At 38.3% G+C, this 21,456-nt stretch overlaps 2 protein-coding genes across 6 annotated transcripts in view; one reads left to right on the plus strand and one right to left on the minus strand.

Moving 5' to 3' along the window:
• The window catches only part of b3gat1a (beta-1,3-glucuronyltransferase 1 (glucuronosyltransferase P) a), an 84,490-nt gene extending 67,712 nt beyond the window's left edge, over positions 1–16,778 (plus strand). The window contains exons 5-9 of one of the 4 annotated variants that reach the window (XM_044118974.1): positions 4,468–4,539; positions 4,643–5,148; positions 10,981–11,277; positions 13,333–13,440; positions 14,470–16,778. In XM_044118974.1, coding sequence (XP_043974909.1) covers positions 4,468–4,539; positions 4,643–5,148; positions 10,981–11,277; positions 13,333–13,419 — 962 coding nt within the window. In that variant the 3' untranslated portion in view covers positions 13,420–13,440; positions 14,470–16,778. The other 3 variants (XM_044118975.1, XM_044118977.1, XM_044118976.1) reach the window with 3 other exon arrangements.
• Positions 15,409–21,456, minus strand: part of LOC122832335 (beta-galactosidase-1-like protein 2) — a 29,215-nt gene continuing 23,167 nt past the window's right edge. For both annotated transcript variants that reach the window (XM_044118971.1, XM_044118970.1), the window contains one exon: positions 15,409–19,541. In XM_044118971.1, the coding sequence (XP_043974906.1) occupies positions 19,528–19,541 (14 nt within the window). In that variant the 3' untranslated portion in view covers positions 15,409–19,527. The remainder of the gene's footprint in view (positions 19,542–21,456) is intronic.

Consider the following 21,456-nt stretch of genomic DNA (forward strand, 5'->3'; position numbering starts at 1 on the left):
ACCAGTTTGTTTTGGTGTTTCGAACGTCAGCTTTATTTTATTTTTTTTTATTAAACTGACATCCACAGCTAATCACTGTGATTTTCACATTTATCGAAAATGCACAATTGCGCTCCTGGTACATCAGCTGTTAAGCATCTAATTTCCTCATCAATCAAACAAAGCCTGAGGGTTTGAAAACTTATAAAGGAAAATCTGTACTAAAATAGCTATGTACTGGAATGAGATTCTGAAGAGTGATATGGTTGAGTACAAACAACAACAGTTTCACAAATAGTAACAGGCCAGCATCACCAGAAATGTACAGGGACAAGCTGGATTTGAGGGTCGAGGGAGTGAAGTAGTGATGACGTATGGTGTGTGCGACCAGCCAGTAGGATAAATGAGGATAAATGAGACTCGGAAATCTTCTCCTTCCTCCTCTTCTGCTTTTCCCTTCAGGGGTTGCCACATCAAATCATCTATCTCTGTTAAGTCTTACCCTCTCACAACAACTAACTTCATGTCCTCTTTCGCCACATCCATAAATGTCCTTTTTAGTATTTCATTCAGCCTCCTGCCCAGGGGCTCCAAACTCAGCATCCTTTGATATAATCATCGTCTCTCCTCTGAACAAACTCAGAAATAATTTCCAATGAGAACAGTAAGTATATGACATACGACGTAAAAACCTTCTCCCAAGGTTTTTTTTGTTTTTTGTTACAAACAATATAAATTAATCACAACCAATAAACAAAAATTTAACAGTTTGGGAAATTTATTAGCTATGCACTGCGCCACTTCAAAAACTCGCACCTGTGCTGAATGACACTATGTCATATTATCACCTCTAGTATTTAATTATTATTTTGATTTTGTCACACAGAATAAGTGAAAAATCAAGAATAAACAGCTGTTGAAGTTACAGTGAATTTCAACTCTGTTGAGATCTTTCCCAGTTCCTGTTCGGCTCCTTAGAATAAAGCAAGTATAACCAGTATATCTGGATAATCAGTCAGGCTATCTTCTCCGGTAGCCAGCCTGCACTTGGCTGCTTCACATATTTCATTCATGGCTTGCCGACTATAATTTTAAAGTGGCATTACTTCAATGGAAGTGATAGATGATGTTCCTTTAGTTTTAATTTTGTGACCATCTGTGTGATAACTGACCACAAATATTTTGTGGTAAAATTATTGATGTGAAAAGTAACTGATCAGCTCATCATAAGTGTGCAGCAACATGTGGGGAAGAGGCAGCACTGTGCTCCTATATGGTCCTCACTGTCTCTGGGATTTTTATCTGAGACTTTAATTCTTAATAACTGGGTGATAGAAATTTCATAACATCCAAATTTTTAAATGTTGAAACACAATGATACCAATAACTTTTTTGTCACTGAACAGCGCATGATGATGAAATACAACAAATGACAACATAAAAAACAAGAAGGTCCTGGGTTTGATTCCCGGCACGGAGCTTGCATAGGTTCTCCTCCCACAGTCCAAAAACATGTCTGTCAGTTTAACTGGTTTCTCTAAGTTCTCCCTAGGTGTAAGTGTGTGTGTGCATGGTTCTTTGTTCTGTGTATCTCTGTGTTGCCCTGCGACAGACTGGCGACCTGCCCAGGGTGACCCCGCCTCTCGCCCGGAACGTTAGCTGGAGATAGGCACCAGCAACCCTCCCGACCCCATTAGGGACAAGGGTGTTAGAAAATGAATGGATGTCCCATAACATAAGGGAAATACTATCCCATCATCTGTCCCACAAGACAGATGATGTTAACAACACATTTTCAGGCTGCCATTACCTCAGATCTAGACATCCTACTAGGCTACGTCCTGCTTTATTCTTGTGCTATTTAACTGGACATCAAGGTTTACTATGTCCTTTTTTCAGTCATCTCAAAAAATTATTTACTATAGTAAGTTCCAACATTTTCAGCTTCCCACTTACAGAGAAGCACTGGCAGACACTTACATATGTCTATTGCTGTTGAAGTTGTAAAACACCATGAACCCAATGAAACAAGACTGGCAGCCTCAGCAGGCTATCTTACTAAATTTGAAAATATGCTCTCACTACATCACTTTGTGTCTGAATTTTATTTAGAGAGATTATTGCAAGAACCTCTTACTTGATGTTTCATGACTCATAAAGGTTGTGGGTGTCATTGAGGTCCTGACCTCAACTTTGAGAACCACTGTTTTAGATAATTAGGAATCCCTAAAGGATGGCTTTTTATAAAAATGTTTGCAGCATTTTATTTTGCTTCACTTTGCAGACATTCAACTTAATTTTTTACATGTACACCATCCTCAATATTCAAGATTAAACAGATTTGTTTCAGACCATACTGTCATAACATGGTGACAGTTTCAACAAATGTGCATTTTCTTTCTTACAAAAATTCCACAGTGCAGCTTTACACCTAAAATTATTTTTGTAAAACATTCTGTAATAAATGCTTTATTCTTGTGTGACCCAATTCAAAAACTCAGAATTAAATCAAAATTCTACACTTCTGCACAAATTTTCCCTTTTAAATGTAACAATCTTTTACAGTGCAATTCAGGGTGGTCCCCTATATTATAAGCGTGGTGGCGGGCCATATGGCTTTTACTTACCACTTCACTGTGCCTTACGTCAGCTCTGAATGGGACCAGCATTACATGGGTTGCTTTAAGACGAAGCCAATTTCTGATTACTTAATTAGGATTCAACTGAAGTGCATTTTTTGTGAATGTTTTCGAAGAGTCTGTAGTTGTGCATTTAAGTATTGTCAACAATGTCTTCCAATTTTTTAACTTTCACTTTTTTTCTTTGTTTTTTTTTTTGTTTTTTTTTTACACAAAAACTTGATGTTGGTCAAGTGCAGGTTTTCAGGAGAAACCCTACATGTTTCAGGGAAAACCTTGAACTTGTCAACTTGTGGACCCACTTTTAAAACTACATCAGCTTGTGATATTAAATCACAGCCAGATAGAAATCAGGGTTGTTTAACCAGTCCTTAAAAATTAGGATATGCAAATGAAATCCCGTTGCCGGCCTGGTCATCGACACTCGGAAGCGGTGGGGCCAAACTCAATGAGACCCTTTAGTCACAAACAAGATGATCTTACTCACTCAACCTTGGAATATTTTCTGTGTCCGCATGCGTCACCTCCTGACATTATGCAGTATGAATCCAGTGAAGCTCAGCGCAGATGGTCAGGATGACACGTTTCTGTCTCCCTCATTGCCAAAAGTGCTTTCAGTCTTTCCGGTCACCTGAAGAGCTATCTTGTTTCTGCCACTGAGCAGAGACATGCACAGATAGACACTAGGAGGCACTGGAGCACCTGCCCTTTTTCCTCTGGACAAAACAGTGCCCTTCTGTACTTATTTTTTTTCTTACAGTCTACTGGGTGTAGCCCAAGACGATACATGGCTATTGATTTGAAATAGATATGCAAAGATGATGCACAAGCTGTGCCTAAAAGAAAAAAATCTCACATTACTAAATGTGAGATTGGTGGTTCCATGTGCCACACAAGGTGCCCTTTTTTCCACTTGAGCACCTGCCCCCCACCCCCAACATGTCTGAACATGACAATGCCACTAAGTATCTTCTGGTAGGTTCACAAAAGCATGAAAGTCACTGAATTCGCTTATTCCATGTTGCCAGAGGTGCAAACAGACATTTCGGAATCCTGAAGCACCATCTGGTTCGGCGGTGTCTCCCTCCCACTTCGGTCTAGTGTAGCTGCACATAAATTGCACTATAATGTTTTTAGCATGCCCCTGCCTCTTGATGTTTGGTTGTTCCACAATGAAGCATGTGCAAGTGTGACCCAATTCAAAAACCCAGAACTAAAACTTTCAGCAATTTTAGTTTTTTGTTTTTGCTCGCTCCAATTTCACCTGTCTCCCCTAGTTTCTCATTCATCCCATACTCATGCTGCTGCTCCCTCCCTTCAGCCAATCAGAATTTAAAGTTATGCATCATTCATGTAAGTGTCCAATCCCTGAGAGGCAAAACCCAATAAACAATTTTAGTTGCACACATATGGAGCATGTTTTTTCACAGTATCTTTCAAACAAATTATATTAACAAAAGCAAATTAAGAGCCCTCTGCTGGACAAGTTACTACATAGGCGATAGACAGAACAGCTCAAGTCAACTGTAATTGTCAGAATAATCCTATATATGCCCTCTCTGTTCAGAAATTGGTCAAAGATTTTTCTCAGTTGTGGTAAATTATAGCAGGGCTACACTTAAACAATGCATTAAAAGGCAAAAGAATGGAGAGGGAGTCTGTGGTGGAGTCTGGACCAAAAAAAATTTTCAGTCCACATAGATTTGTTCTTAAGATTACATTTGAATAAAAGTCCATAAGCAATGCTTTGGGAATAGCTGAGCTCATGTTTCCCCTCCATCGTTTCGCGCTGTCTCCCTCTCCGCCAGCTGTTTTGTCCTCTCACGGTGCCTGCTTTCACTTCTTGCAGCCTGTCACCACCTAGTAAAAGAGATCTTTATCATTCCAGAGAGGCTTGCGGTCCACCACCACCGACTCTCAGGTACACTTTACCCCCATTGGGTTTAAGTCACCTGAGGCAAATATTCAGAGCAGCTCAGGATTGCACTAATGCCTTACCTGCCTTCTTATGCCCATATCTGCAGATGAAGGCGCCGAGGGCAGGAGGGAGGCTGGTGGTCAGGACTCCAAAGAATACTGTGCCTCAGACAAGGACATTGTGGAAGTGGTGAGGACAGAGTACGTGTACACGCGGCCTCCACCCTGGTCAGATGTGCTGCCCACGATTCACATCATCACTCCCACATACAGCCGGCCGGTGCAGAAGGCAGAGCTGACCCGTATCGCAAACACCTTCCTCCATGTCCCCAACTTACACTGGATTCTGATAGAAGACTCACAGAGGAGAACTCCTCTTGTCACAAGTCTCCTCCGAGAGACGGGGCTAAACTACACCCACCTCAATGTGGAGACTCCCAAGAACTTTAAGGTACGAGGTGACACTCGTGACCCCAGGATTCCCAGAGGAACCATGCAGCGGAACCTGGCCCTACGTTGGCTTAGGGAGACCTTCAAAAACAACAACAGCCAGCCGGGCATCGTCTACTTTGCAGACGACGACAACTCGTACAGCCTGGAGCTATTTGAGGAGGTAAACGCCGTTGTAAATCCTGCTACTCTATCGGTGTTTATTCTGGTGTCTTTCACAAATATTTATGAAATTTGAAATGCTGCACTTCAAATTTTGGTTAATGTCTTTCTTTACATTTTTTGAGCATGGCTATGAATGTTTGTTTTATAACTTTTCTGTTTACAGTTTGCTCTACCGAAAGAACCATGACGCAATTTCAGCACTGCCTTGCAGATTGCCTCATTTTCAGTTGCCATGGGCAACTGATCTCAAGTTCAGATGACATATGATCCAAACAAAAACTGTTCAGTTTTTAAAATTCTCCGTAGTGTATGCAGAAATATTAAAAATTTACTTTTGGTACTTTTGCCAATTCATGACTTTCAGTGTGTGGGAAGCTTTTGCACTGTGTATTTCACTGCAGATGAACCAGAAAATGAAGGCTTTAAAATATTTCCAACATTTTTTTTATTATTATTAATTTGTTGTGTAGTTTAGTAAACAAAATTTTCTGTGCAAGCTCACATACTAGATTTGCTCTGCTGTCTAAAGGGAATAACATTATTTCACAACCTGCATGTGTGAAAACATGCAAAAATACATTTTGCATTTGCATGATATATAAATTAAAGCTGCTTTGATGCAATTTTGCTTTTACACACATATATGACATAATTATGTTTTGGCCCATTCATAGCATTAGCTCCAGATTTATGTCTTTTTAATTTCAAACAATAATCCAATCTTTTTAAGCAGAGTTGCCCGTTTTGCACAGGTTGACAACTAGCCTTAATTATCAACTTCCATTTTAATTATCTGTGTAAGAAAATATACACAGTTTTTAATTTTATTTGTTGCTTCAAAATCAAGGCATTGCACAAAGCATTTATTTAATAAGGTTCACACTACACTTCTTGTCCTAAATATTTTACATCATCACTTTCCTATGCAGTTTATTTGTAACATTATAACATGTTGCTTAGCTACCCTTTCTCCTTTCTGTCAGACAATTCCTTAGCTCACAACAAGCCCAGTCAGGGATCTGAAGCTGCTCGAGTGATGTCAGCACATGTAATCAGAACATCTCAAGCCATCGACATCACTCGAATTACCCGAGCAGAAACCGTGTAGGTCCTGTCTGTATTAACCTCAAGTCTTGTTAGTTTTGCAGACGTTGTCTGTGGCAAATGGAGTGGCCGGTATTGATGGTGACTGTCATTACCTTTCTCTGGAAATCAGCCAAAGTGCTCTGCCTTCCTCTGAGATCCTCCATCACCTCCAACGAGCTTATTCAGAGGCCAAAGTTAAAACCCTGGGGGGCAAAGACAGAGCTACGGGAGTGTGAAAATAGAAAAAGGGAAAAATAAAAGGTGACAGCTGAATAGATGAAACTACTGTACAGTGTACTGAAATCCTGACAGGCATTAGTAGAGTAGATGTGGGTCACCCACATATGCAGGTGACTTATTAAGACTTGAAAAACTCTGTATTTATACTGCAAGGTAATTTGAAAAGATTATAAGGTTGCATAAAACAGAATTAAACACACCTAGGCAAGTTAACTTAGAGCAAAAAAGTAATGAAACACTGCAAATCATGATTGCATCATAAACAGAGAAAGCAAATCACAATTTCATAGTCTTAGTAAACTGCCTCTCTGTTAACTAAAATGCTACTAGTCAGTGTTCCATTAGGGTTCTTAAGGTAGACAAATACTACACACACAAAAAAACTATCAGTCTAATTGGAGTTTTATATGAAAAGCACTCTCAACAGGCTCCTCATGTTGCTGATCCTTTGAGTCTTACACTTCAAACATTATTGTCCCCAAGGGAAAATTATCTTCCACAAACAAGCCCCAGCACTTACATAGCCAATAAGACAATAACTACCACAGGTTACGATGCTAATTCAAAGTGTGTCAATTGTGTGCAAACCAGATATTGCTCATCTTCTAAATTTCAAATTGTGCAAGAAAGAAAAAAAAGCATTTATGAATTATAAGTTTCTCATTTACCAACATTTAAATTAATTGACGAATGTTTAAATGGGAGGAGGTTTACTCATGTTTGTATACATTTATGTAAACTAGAATTTGAATTTAATTTAATTTTTTTTAAACTTAAATTTAACAAATATGTTAAATTCTGAAAGACAAGACCAGTTTTATTTGTAAAGACTGTGAGAATAACTAAACAAGTAATACTGCTAATATTCTAAAGCAAGGGAGAACGTTTTATGCTGCTTTCACGAATGCACACCAACATATTTAAATCCATCAATTGTAGCAACACAGACAATAAGAAATATATTCTTGAATGCAAATATATTTTTTTAGATCAGTCCTTAATGAAATCTTGTGAATACTTAATAAAAGAATATTTCTTCTCAGTTACAATGATGCATGCAAAGTTCTCCTCCAAAACTTTATTTTTAATTCACTATTTAGTGTACTGTAGTGTTCTTGGCCCTTGTCACCATTTCACGTAGTAAGCAATCTTTAAAAATATCAAACATTCATGGAACAAAGGATGCATAAAAATTGAATTGATACCGACTCCGTCCCCATGCGGAAGTAGAGCGAATCTCCGACAAACGACGTTATGATGGCGGAAGTAGGGAAACTCAATACCTTACCCAAGACATTCTTTGAGTCATTTTGCCTTATGAGCCAATACTGAGGCAAAGACAACGGGCAAAAAAAATAAAATAATAAAAAAATCACCAACGAGCTGTACATCAGGTTTATAAGGTTATTTGTGTGAAACAACGGAGAAACGTTTTTCGCAATCAGAGGAAGAATGTGGGCCACAAAGTCTCATTGGATGTGACTGTGGAAGCTCTCAGAATATTTTGCACGTACAAAGCGGGTGAGTAATGATTTAAATGATACAAGCTTGTGAAACTCTGCCTTCAAGAAAATACTTAAAAATAAACAATAGCATAAAAAGCTTCTTAAATGTAAATACTAGCTACTGTTGCACCTTTTCAAGCTGCCTTAGGGCTACCATTGGAATATACACATGTACAATCAAGCATAACTACCTTCACTTATTGATCTTTAATTTGACTATCAGTAAATTACATTATGACAATAGAAAGGGATATTTACTATCACTTACTTTCTCGCAGACAACATGTGGTAGGTGTTGATCACAGTTTCATTCAAGTGGACATGAGGTCGGCTGCAGACCTTGATTCATCTCTTGCATTACTCCAGACTCCGTTTGGGTTTTGGAAATATAACAAGTTAAATTCCGCCCTCTAAAAACTCTGGGTAACAGCTGTCAGGTTTGCTATTAGGTCACTGACATCGCTGAACCACGATTTCCTATTATTTTCCCCAAAATCTTTATGACCGCAACTTGTTAGCGTTAGCTACCACTGACGAACCCCGGTGGGAGGTTTACTTCCTCCAGATAAGGTGAGTCTACGATACAAATTGCGACCGCCGATTGGTCAGTGGCTGACGAGCCTCGTGGAATGATTGACAGTTGGAGTCCTTTCAATTTTGAGACAACTTCCTATCTCCATTTTTAGAAAAGCTAAGGCTTTACGAAAATAACTGTCTGAATAGCAATGCAAAAGAAGAAATAAGCACAGCAATGACAAAGAGTCACTTCAAAGCAAAGCAGTTTTTTAAAATTTAAATTAAAGACAAAATGATTATGGAGCTTACATTCCGAGCAACCTTATCTTAGCCATTAATTGGGGAGCAAAGCGAGCATCACAAAGTCTGCAGTCTCTGTGTCAATATCCAGGAGTAAAAGTGACCAAACGTTTTGCTGAGATGGTCAAAGTCATTTAGTGCAAAGGCCACAAAAATCTTATACTTTTTAAAAATAAAAAAAGTACATTTTTTAATTATATTTTTTAATACTCAAAAATATATTAAACAAAACAAGTTAAAAAACAGTTGTGTTGTTTTTTAACAGAAAATTGATCCAAAGTATAAAAGGGTTTTGAATCAAAGAAAGGCTTATAAAGGCTTATAATTAAAAATTTTGGAGGGTCAATTAATGTTGTTTTTTGGCTAGAGTTTTTATTTGTCTCCTCTCAGCAACAAGAATGTAACGGGTCTGGGCTTGCTGAATTTAGCCAGTATTCCCCACACTGACGAGTGGGGAATATTTAAATAATTGATTTTTTAAATGGACAAAGTTCTTTACTGAATCTAACAAAACAGCGTATCAGTTGGAAGTAAACTGAATAAATTAGGTTTTTAAACAAAGAAAGTTAGAGAAACTTTTATGAGACTCCTTTGTTTCGATAATAACGCATAGACTCCACAAATTAGAGCTGTGTATAGGGCAGTTTCCATTGTCTCCCAAAATATCCTTAAGGACTGAAGAATCTAGAAGAATAATTGGCTTTTATGTGTCTTTTGAACTAAAGGACTTTGTTTCTTTCTTCAGTCTAACATCTCAAACACAGTACTGTGTCTCTGAAGGCCCCTAGCAAACTGGAGCAGGAAACTGAACTTAAATGCCGAGACTGGCATGCATTCGCAAAACTGGAGCAACACCACACAAGAAATTGTGTACAAACCCATCATATTCGCCTGACTGAGGCAGGGGAAACTTGGTTGCATTTTCATTTGCTCTGCTGCCAGCAGAAGAGGGGATTTGTGTCAGTTTCACTCCGGCTGATATTCCCTCCAGAAGAAGCGAGCGGAACACTCATTTTCACATTTCCAGTGTGGATGGGAGAGTGACAAACCTCTTGACACCACCTGCAAGGGGCCTGATTTGTTGTTTTCTCTTGTTGTGAGAGAAGGCATAAACATATCTGCAAGAGGAAGCTGGCAAGTGACGTCGCAGCCAGACGATAGACGGATTTACTCCCTGCCAAAGAACGTTCATCCTTGAAACGGTGCGAGGAGATACGGTTTGTAGCTCGCGAAGCAAGCTGGAGACCGAAAAGACAGAATAAGAGTGTGATGAGAGATGATGTTGGATAGAGAAATGTGACCAATGGCAGAGGATATTTTTAGCCCAACCATGCACATAGACACATATACAAACCCAGTATCTCTTCAGTGTCACCATTACTTCCTAGAGCTCATTAGAACAGACTCAGCTACTTGTTTTTCCCAGGAGCTCACATCCACAAATCTCCCAAAGTTTTCTGCCGCTTCGTAATGTTCGAACTGTAGTCCTCCTAAATCAGCTGACCTGAACGCTCAGCAGAAACGGAAAAGATACGAATGCGTCCGATGTGCCTGCTTGTTCCATCAGTGCATGCAAGCACGGCATCTTACCAGTGACTGCAGAGGTATTTAGGAGGCATCATTATTTCTGCTGCATTGAGTTTGACTGAATGCCTCTGCAGTTTCTAATTCCTCTTCGACCCTCATTATAAAAATGCACCTTTTATTACAGCTGCAGCTTTTTGTCAGAGTGGCAAGGACCCGAGGAGCAACAGACAAAGGAGAGGGCGGCAAAAGTGCTTGATCGTAGAAGATTAAAGGACCAAAAAAAGGGGAAGTAAAAAGGAGGATGGTGCAGTTCCACCTTAAAGAATCTTTTGAGCCAACCATGAAGCTGAGCCATTTTCTCTAATAGCTCTGCTCCTTTAAAGCCTCCTGGCTCTGCCCGTGTTTACTCCCTTTTGAGATGGCTGCGCCTCATTATCTTATTGTACGGCAGCCCTTGAACAGTGTGTCAGCTGCACTGGTACAGCAGCACGGTCAATATTCACCATCTTTCAGAATGAATCATCTCCATCCATGCTCTGCTGCAGCACTGCTGACTGAAGCTAAACTGCTGTCTTCCTGTCATGTATGCTCCTTCAGATCACTAATATGCTCTCTCTCTCTCTCTCTCTCCCTCCCTCTTCCTCTCCTCTGGCTAGATGAGGTCGACTCGGAAAGTCTCGGTGTGGCCTGTGGCCTTCGTGGGCGGCCTGCGCTACGAGTCCCCCAAGGTAAATGCAGCTGGAAAGGTCTACGGCTGGAAGGCGGTGTTCGACCCCCACCGGCCATTTGCCATCGACATGGCTGGCTTCGCCATCAACCTGAAGCTCATCCTCTCCAAGCCACAGGCGTACTTTAAGCTCCGCGGGGTGAAGGGAGGCTACCAGGAGAGTAGCTTGCTCCGAGAACTTGTAACACTCAATGACCTGGAGCCAAAAGCTGCCAACTGCACTAAGGTAACCTCAGTTTTTTTTTCTATGATCATGAAAGTTCAGCAACTCAACTGAAACAGTTTAACTGTATTTGACAAGTCAAAATCTGCAAAATAAGGTCCACGGTCTAAATTGCTTTTGAGTTGGGAACTTTTTCATTTATTTATTTTTATGTTCACTGCTTTAATTAACATGAAGTATTAATCATATAAAATACTTCATTTTAAATGCTTGGTGAATGTAGATTTAATTTAAATCTGCTGAAAAAATAAAAAATAAAAAAAATATCAAGTAAGAGTGGCAAAATAATTTACACACCCTCTCAGCTTCAGTTGCTGCATCTGAGCTTTAGCAAGTTGCGATCATTAAAACATCAAAACTTTATTTTTCAAACCATCTGTTTTTCGACAGTTTCTATCGGTGCCTTTTTTGATGACTCATATAATAAACATGAAAAAAAAAGGTTTTCAAATGTACATACTTACATTCCGTATTCAAGTCAAGTCACTGAGTGGCTTCTTTTAACTTTAAACAAGAAGCACAAGCCTTGCCGAAGGTTTGTGCAAATATGTGCACATGTCACATATTTGACGTGAGCCTCATGTCAAACGTTGACATGAGGCTTACAGTAATTAAAAACAACTTAATTTAACCTCGGTAAATCCCCAGTATTCACGGTGATTATTAAGAAATGCTCAAATCTGCTAAAACTTGAGACTCTATAAAAACTCTTATATGTGTGTATTTTAGCAGTCCAAGCACAAAATATGGGTCGTTATGTATTAACATGCACCAGGCACGTGCAGAGGGGGGCGGAAGGGGCTTGAACCCCTGCCCCTTTGATTCTTGATGCCATCAGCACAATACAGCATAGCTGTTGCTTGTTATAGAAAATGTTTTTTTGGTTGCTGATCAAGCAACAACCAAACCTTTTCTACATGTATTCTGTTTGCAAAAAATGCATTTTATTTCCATAAGCACTTGGTGCAGATGGACTATTTTCTCTCCAGCTTTACCGCTCCCCTTTGCGGTTGTTGGTCTGGGTCACCTCGCTAAGCTTTCTCTCCGGGCAAAGAGGAGTCAGCCAGAGGCCTTCAGCAAGCCAGTCCTCATCACAAGCACCCATACACACACAGACAAAGATAGAACGGAGAAGAAAAGGAGGGGAAGGGAAAGGACGTACTCTCAGCCAGGTTTTCATCCTGCTCCTCTCCTGCCTTTCACAGGCCTAAATGAAAAGAGGGGATTCAGGGAACTGCTCACGGAACTGAATTGGACTCGGTGAAGGAGGCAGAGACGTCACACTGATTACAGATGAGTGCAGGAGATGGACAAAAAGGGTGGTAAAGATGGAGTAAAAGGGAGGGGTGGGGGGTTAAGTCGTGTATGTGCATGTCTTTTCCTTATAATAGTCCACTTCAGATGCGAGCGTCACGGTTACCCGCCTCCTCACTACACCTGAGCAGAGAGGGAGTGGGCTCCTGGCATGGCTCATGCATATTTCATGACTGCTGCCAAGGCGAGATGAAAGAAGGAAGGGCACCAACACAAAGGAGAGAAGAGGGAAATGAGCTTGACACTTTGAGTTTGTTTCCCTCCCCCTTTGCAAACGTTTTCCTGCGTGTTTGTTCTGTCTCTGGGGCAAAAGCAAGCCAGCATGAAGGCTTTGGAGGATGTAATGGAACAAAAACGTATCCAGACGAACTGGGGAGAAAACTGTAGTAATGCCACAAAGGGAAAAGTTTATACAACAAATAATTTAGAGCTGTCAGTCATTTGAAGGAAGCAATTATTCTGTGGTCAGAAAAGCACAAGCTGAAAAAAGGCTGTGCTAAAAAAGGCTGTGCTAAATTTGTAAGAAAACCCTGTTTCAACGCTGCCTCTTTTCACTCTGCAGGGTTCACGCTCAAGTAGCTCTTTACAGATAGATAGGCCCCGTGGTGGTGAATGTACTGCTGGAGCAGCGTCCACAATCGTCTGTAGTTGAAGAACATGAGGTTGAATCAGTGCATTATGGGAACAGCATGTCACTAATGTTTTTGCTGTTTGTGTTTCCATGTTATTTTTTTTTTGTACCAGATACTCGTTTGGCACACAAGGACAGAGAAACCCGTCCTTGTGAATGAGGGGAAGAAAGGATTCACAGATCCGAACATGGAGATTTGATTGTACTTCCCTCAAACTCTGGTAAATATTCAGACTATGTGATGCGTCAAAGGGAGGATTTTATTTTATTTTTTACTTTGTCTAACTAATGTGCAGAAAGAGCATTTGTCCCTTTATACAGTTCATCTTCTTTTTTGTTTTTTTTTTTGTCACATTTTAATTTTGCCAATCTTTCAACAAATTCTATCAGATACAGATAACCTGAGCAAATGTAGCATCTTAATCATATTTAAGTTCGGACTTTGACTTTGACAAAATCTAAACCATAATTTTGCTCATTTTTATCAAGCAGTCAGAGGTGGACTTGCTTTTTGTCCCATCAGTACACAGAATATTTTCCCAGTAGTTTTGGGGATGATCTAGATGAGCAGATCCTTGTGTCCCTTTTTTGTCAGCAGTAGTTTTCACCTTTGAATTCTCCCATTGATACTATTTTTATCCAGAATCTGTCCCATTGTTGAGTTGGGAAGCTTGGCATTAACTGAAGGCTTGTGGTGTTTTAGATATTATTCTAGGTTTTGTTTTGTTTTTTTTACTTGGATGACCACTTAATGCTATTTTAGAGCAGAAATGTGCACAGATAGACCCTTTTCCCTCCATACAAGTCTCACAAATGGCTGTGTGATCATTTTCTGACAATTTCTAATTTTGTTTTTAATCTGCCCCTGAATTTATATAGATAAGATGTGCTCCGTTTTGAGGTATTTTAGCTTCTTCCTGTTGTCAAACAAGTTCTATTTAAGTGATTTCTTGATTCTTATAGTCTGGCACAAAAAAAAAAATAAGGCATGGGTGTAGCTGGTAAAATTCAAGTCAGCCTTTTGTAATTAGTTACAGATTTTTCAAACATTATAAGGGGCAAACACTTCTTCACAGCAGTGCAGCTACAGTATGAACGGAACAGGTGTTTTGATGTTTTCTAATAAACTGTGCAGTAACTGTAATAAATGTTCTTTTATTACAGCAGCTGCTCTGTGAAATAAAGAGGGTAATGGAGTTAAATTAAACATGAATGCTACTTCTCAGCTAACTAATTGTTTTGTCTTGCAGATGGTGGGCCTTGCATCTGCAGTTGGGGGAAACAGTCAAGTTTTTATAGAACTGTTCAACTGTGATCAAGTCTTAATTCTGAGGAAACAAAATGGAGGAATACGACATGGGTTAAAAATATTTTTCAAATATGGACCAAAAACATGTCAACTATATCATATCAAAGCACAGCAGGCAGAGGCAGCAGTCGTTCTTCGGATCTACCACTGAAGAGCAAAGAGGACGGATCTCTTATGAGGTTTACCGCCACCTTCTCCAGGGTTGGGTGGGACAGCACAATATGAAAAGCTTACAGCCAGCAGACTGGAACAAGCAAGCAGGTCTGAAAACTATTCTTCCTCTGCAAATAACGCAAGGGATCTGAAAGAAATGGACCAGAATCTGCACATTGCACACAAAAGGAGATTCAGGATGTGGTACACATCATCAGTGCTGGATTTAGAAAAAAAAAAATGTTGAGTTCTCTTTCAGCAAGGAAGAAATGTTGTTTTAATAACTACAAATGTTTGCTGTAATTTAATTTAACTGGTTTAGGAGTTTTATGAACACTTGATCTGCTAGTTCACCTGTGTTGACTCTTCTCTTCATGTCCTGTTGGGTTATCATTGTCAACTTTACACCATCATTAAAACTCATACATATACAGTGAGCCACATAGGCGTATACATTTAAAAGACAAACTCTACCTTGGTGTTCAACATGAGAAACATAGTTGTCAAAAACTTAACACTCTTCTTAGCATCTAAAATGAACATGGGGTTTTCTCTTGAGGAAGGGTTTATATGTAGTAAACAAATATGAGACCAATCGGAGGCCTGGGGGAAAATTTTGACAAATGCACTGAACCATTGTATTTATGTGAATGAAAAGCTATTAAATTATTGAAACTGAAAGATAACACTCAGTTACTGTCTGCACTTGTCTTATAAAATACTGGTGGAACGTGTGAGACTTCATTAATAGAACATTTAGTCTGTGGCACCTTCAAAATGAAGAATCTTTCATTCAAGCTCAGATTCATAAATGTCAACTCTTAGAGGCCCAAAAGTGTCACATTGAAATTAATTTATTAGAGAAAAAATATACCTTACCAAAGATATAATTGAGAAAACATGTCATTAATTAACTAATAATTTTGTGCTGCAGTGCAAAATGAATTTAGTTTTCCTCTTCTTTCTGCATGCCCGTCAGTCCGCAGGCGGAGCTGACGCAGATATTCTGAAGATATGACTGATTTGGTCTGAAGAAAATTCTTTCACACGCATGGACTCTCTGGTTAGATATCTTATCTCATTGCTGTAACAAATGATGATTTTCCTGATTTATGTGCACAACTTTCAGACCATTATTCTGATAAACAAAATATCTCTCGCAGGGCAAATAGAGATTAAAAACATGTGGGAACGTCACCTTTAACAAATTAAACAGTCTTTCATAGCAGAAACTTTATCATTTAATTCACTGATTGCGTTTCTACTATCTTACCTAGATTAATGCTACAGCAGCACCACCAGGAATAGGCTGGATGTTTAGACCTCCAGAAGGTTTTTTATGCAGTGTCTAAAAAGGAGCCACTCATAATTTTGGGGTTGTTAGGATTTGCCTTGGTATGCTTCTGTGGCTGGAATAGAAATTTTGGTTAATTAAAATAAAAAATTTGTACTCCTTAGGTTTTTTTTTAAAAGGAAACCTATTCTATGTAAGGTCATGTTATAAAGAATCTATTCACTAATGGTGCTGATCTGATGCAGCTATTTAAAAATGTGTCAGTGGTTCTGAAATACTGCAGCTCTTCTCATTTTTACTGCCCAAATTCTGGATTCTGGTAACATTTGAAGATGTGACTGAGAGTGAATGACCGGTATTCAAAGTGTCTTTATGAACAACAGACAAGCAAGTAAACATTACAAAACAAATAAATATTGCTAATAATCAAATATGGTCTTTTGCTAAATTAGAATGCATTCACCACTGAAGTCTTATTGGTAATCAGAACTACAATTCAGACTACTTTCCAATACACTGCAGTACATGAACAAATGTAATCATGACCCATTTAGGTAAATTCTGTTAGATGTCTTTATGTATTACTTTGTGGTACTTTTGGCTCTCCATATATCTAAATCCTAACTCTGTTAATTTTATTTTGTCTGGGCACATCAAATCTGCGTCAGAGTTTGGCTAAATGCCATTGTCTATGAATATTAAAAATAAAAATAAAAAAGATAAAAAATCAAGTTAAAAAGCATAAACGTTAATGCATGGCCCTGAAAATGTGATATATGTATAAAAAAAAATAAAAATAAAAATAAACATTCAGCTCTGAAGTCAATGTAGGCAAATGAAAAGCACAAGAAAAATAATCTTTTTTTTTTTTTTTTTTTCGCCTGGTTGTACTAATGTGGACCCAGTATCTTTAGTACAGCTGGTAGTTTCTGATGCATTATTACGTAGCCTCATGTCAAACATTAACTGGACCACCGAGGAGAGTATCTGCAGCCCTAACGATAGACATCAGTAGTAATCATGCAGTACAGCTGATCATTTTTACAAAGTTATTCCACACCTCACAGTATAATGGAATCTCTCCTCTGCTTGACAGATTATCTATCTGCAATACCCGGTGGTGGTCCTTATCTATTGCTGTCCCACTGTAGAAACTGGAGATAATTTAAACACTAAGCCTCAGTGCTTTGCCTGAGTCCTTCTGTGCAGCTCCCTAACCTATGAGACAGAATGTAATGTTAACTGCTGCACAATGCAAAAAGAAGAAAAATGTAACCAGAAGTTATTCTAAAGCTCAGCAAGAGAATCCAAGTTATTACACATTTTACTTGGCATTGATTCGACACACGTGCAGAAAAATGGCTGCATCTCTCTAATCTCGCTGGGCTGCTTTCATTGACCGCATGATATTACCCCTGCGCAGGGATTAGCCATGAACATCACCAGCTACCCTCCAGTTATTTATTCCGTGTCAAAATTTAATATATTTATTTATATATTTATTTCAACTTTGGATGTGCAATTTAATTACAGCAGCTGCTGATTTTTTTTTTTTAATCTCTAGAAAAGCACGCTCTCACACAGCATACGTGGATTATGTAGATCGTTAACAGGATGGTGACACGACGCTGATAATCATGTTCCACCTGAACGCGTTTCTTATGAAAGAATCTACCTGAAGTGTTTGGCACCAAAACAAAACAATACTTGTGGTCTGAAGTGGAAAAATGCCGGGGTGTATAGAGACAACAGGTGTTGCTTGTTCCCCCCTGACCAAGATTCAGGGGGAAAGTAAATTACTGTTCTTGCTTTCTGGATATTGCTTTTGTCGAGGTGCAGACTGACTAATGATACTGCAGTGTACAGATCAGCATGTGGTCGGACTGGTTGAATACGGTTATGTGATGTAATTTTGTGTGTTGTGTCATAGAGCAGCAGAACAATTGAAAGGGCTTTGCCTTGAACATGTTACAAAATCTCTTCACATCTGATTTTTATTTTTTAATTTTTTAACAATCACTGCATAAAGCAATAGTTTACTTAACCAGCCGTCCCACAGCAAACACCAACATCCTCTAAGGCACAATACACTTTACACATAGTCTTTTTTATTATCTCCACGTCACCTGTTCTCATTCACTTTTTATGCATGTGACTCTTAAGGTTGTTTATTTGCCACAGCAGCTCTCTCAGAAAAATGTTAGTTGAATCAAGAAAAATAAATAACTGAAAAAAAACCTCATGTAGCCCAGAGTGTTGTTTTCAGAAGAGGTGGTGTTTTTTTAACCAAACTGTATGTAGTTCAGTCCCAAGGAGTCAATCCTTTAGGGCTGCAGATATTAAAATAGGTTATTGACCAAAAAAAGCATGTTGAACTGTATGAACTGTAGTTTTTTTTTTTTTTTTTACAACAGAGATAGCGAATATAAATTGTCATCTAGTATTTATCACTTCATTACTTATTAACTGAAGTACTTTTTGCATTTGTTTAATTAATAATAATATAAAAGGTGCTACAGGAAATACAGTGGATTCCAAATATATTCATTACCTCAGAATTTGTTTGCATTTTTTCTGACACTGCAACCACAAACTTTGACATATTTTACTGGGATTTTATGTGTTGGACTGACACAAAGTTGTATTTTGTGAAGTGAAAGGAAAAGAATATGAGGTTTTCCAGTAAAACTGTTGAGTCTAAGTGTTAGGATCCCTTTGATTCTAGATTTGGACATCACACAGAGCACAGTCCAATCCATCACCTGAAAACGCTGCCGCTGTTAAAAGGTTCTACAAAGTATTTACGCAGAGCTATTGAATACAAAAACATGCCATACTTTTCATAAATTCATTGGGCCAAAAAAAAAAAAATCATGTATTATTAATTTTCTTCCACTTTACAACTGTGCGCTACTGTTATCAAATAAAATCCCAATAAAATACAATAAAAGTTCTTGCTTCAGAGATGTGAATACCTTTTAAAAGCATTGTAAGGTAGTCAGAATCAGACAGATATCTAAAGGGTATTTTAGCCAAAAACAACTGCAGCAAAAATATTTCAAGAAACAAACATCATGGTGTAAGGTTTAAAAAAAAAAAAAAAAAAACATCCCCAAAGCAATATTGTAACCTTGATTTTTCTGCAGAGGCTTTCAGAGCATCATCATAGAAGGAGGCAAGAAGGGATGGAGAAAAAATAAATAGCTCAAAAGCTTCCCTGGCCTTGGTTACAAACAGAGAGCAAACCAGACTTTATTGATTTATCTTTTCAACAAAGACCGAATGATACCTATCCACTAAATATAACATGCCATGAATATGATCGGTAAGACAAACTAGGAAAATCAATTAAAAGTTTTCTTGACACCTCGGTGCTGCTGACCAGGGCAGGCAGTCCAGATCCATGTAAACATAACCAACAGAAGTCATGTCTGCTCTGCTCTGCTCATGCTTCCTTAGCATACGCTCTCCTCTTATCCTCACTGGACATCAACAGTCATGCCATAGTCAGGGGTGCTGGTGAACTGGAGTCTACCATCTGCTTCCTGCTCTTCAAACACCATGACCTATGACAGCATAGGGAAAAGAAGCTCAGCCAAGGTCATGAAAGGATAGTGAAAGTGGGTGGTTTTGTGTTAATGTAAGCACACTCTTAAAAAGAATTAGAAAGTAAGACGGACAAAGACTGGGAAACAGCACCAGTCGCTTAAGGCATTTACGAGAAAGTACATAGTGGTAAACAGAGAAACGTTTCAAAATACTAAGCATGGATTCTTTATGGAAACTTGCTGTTCGTATTTAGCAAGAAATTAAAACCATAATTATGCAAACATGGATTAATTATTTGCTTGTTTCTAAATCCTTTTCAGCTAAATAGCTTTTAGACAGAACACTGTTAAAATGACGTTTTTAGGTCAAAAGAAGCTCACATATTAATCATATTTAATTATTTCAGAACTTTATCCACCTGTAAGGTTGCATATTACAAATGATCCAGCTGAAAAATAATCTAACAAATCTGTTTGGGGGCATTTTCACTTGAAAGTAGCAACAACCAGAGTTGAACACTAAAAAAACAGAGCTTTGTTGAAATATCTTATAATTTAATTTCTCAATTTATCTTCTGGATATACGACTTTCATCAGATCATAATGACTGTCATAAATTGTATCTGACTTATTGCAAATGAAGTCCAGCTGTCCTTGTACACCAAAACCTGAATTTTTGGGTAAAAACAATACATTATGAACAGAATATCAAATGCACAGTAACATATAGCATCATGATGCAGCTTTTGAATTACATACAAAGAGTATCGAAGTAAAACTGACAGGAGATTTGTGACATATTCTGTATAATCTGATCATATGCTGAACTTTGACAAGTTAGCTGATAGTGGAAATTCAAGATGTGGGATGCCAATAGACATCAAAAAAGAAAGAAAGAAAGAAAGAAGAATTCTACAAAAAGATGGTTTAATCAAGTATTAGTTAAAATGTGTGCAGTTTTGCAACTACATATTTGCATTTTCTATTTATCCCCCAAACAAACTTGTTTGTTTTTCAGTTTGATCATATAGGGCAAATGTGAAATTATACAAGAAATAAGTTTTGAGTTGATTTAGCATGACCTCGTTTATATGTCACTAAGAGCTGACGCCTTAAATCGTCTGTAATTTGCTGCCACTTCAGGAATATCTTGAGAAGCTGTCACCAGAAATGTCATGAACCAGTTTTGGATAAAAATATACAGACTGCATAAGTAGTGCACATATTTTGCTAGATGGAGTTACATCTTAATCTAATAAAATAATAAATACCCTTTAAGTCATTTTGTTATGTCAAATAGTTAACTTCATAAAAGGCAGGCTCTGTTACAAAACTCAACCTTGTCACACTGTTATCAGTCTTGTGTTTAGTGGCTTAGGAAGATTGGCAGCTTTAAGTACACGATGCTCCAGCATCACCTCCTGGATTCCTGATACTTTTTTTATACACACTTTACCCATAAAGAAAAGGCTGCCACGTTGTTTTGAAATATGTTTTTAAAAATCCATGGCATGAGTGTCACAACTCTGAGACCAAATGTACACCATTTGTAGGGTCAACTTTTGATTAATTAAGCTAAGTATTCAACAACCTAGATGAACTTTAATCCACAGTTAATCCTTAAATATATTTTAAAAAACTCAACAGAAACGGATGAACCTTTCCTGATGCAGAAAAGCAATGATTTATACACCTTGTGTCCTAATATAAACACACTATTTCAAACAGGAGGCAGAAAATAAGAGACTTAAATATGTCACACACATAATCAGACTAGATGTTTTATTTTTTATGTCTAGATGCATGTAAGGTTAACAGTTTGATCTCCCAACATACATGGCAAAATATGTAAGAACTGATAAGACAAAATGACCTTTTTCATAGCATGTTATGCTGCAGTCTACTATAGTGTATGAGTGTATATTACACAGTA

The sequence above is a fragment of the Gambusia affinis genome, linkage group LG06 (genome assembly GCF_019740435.1).
Source record: "Gambusia affinis linkage group LG06, SWU_Gaff_1.0, whole genome shotgun sequence".
NCBI classification, from domain to species: Eukaryota; Metazoa; Chordata; class Actinopteri; order Cyprinodontiformes; family Poeciliidae; genus Gambusia; species Gambusia affinis.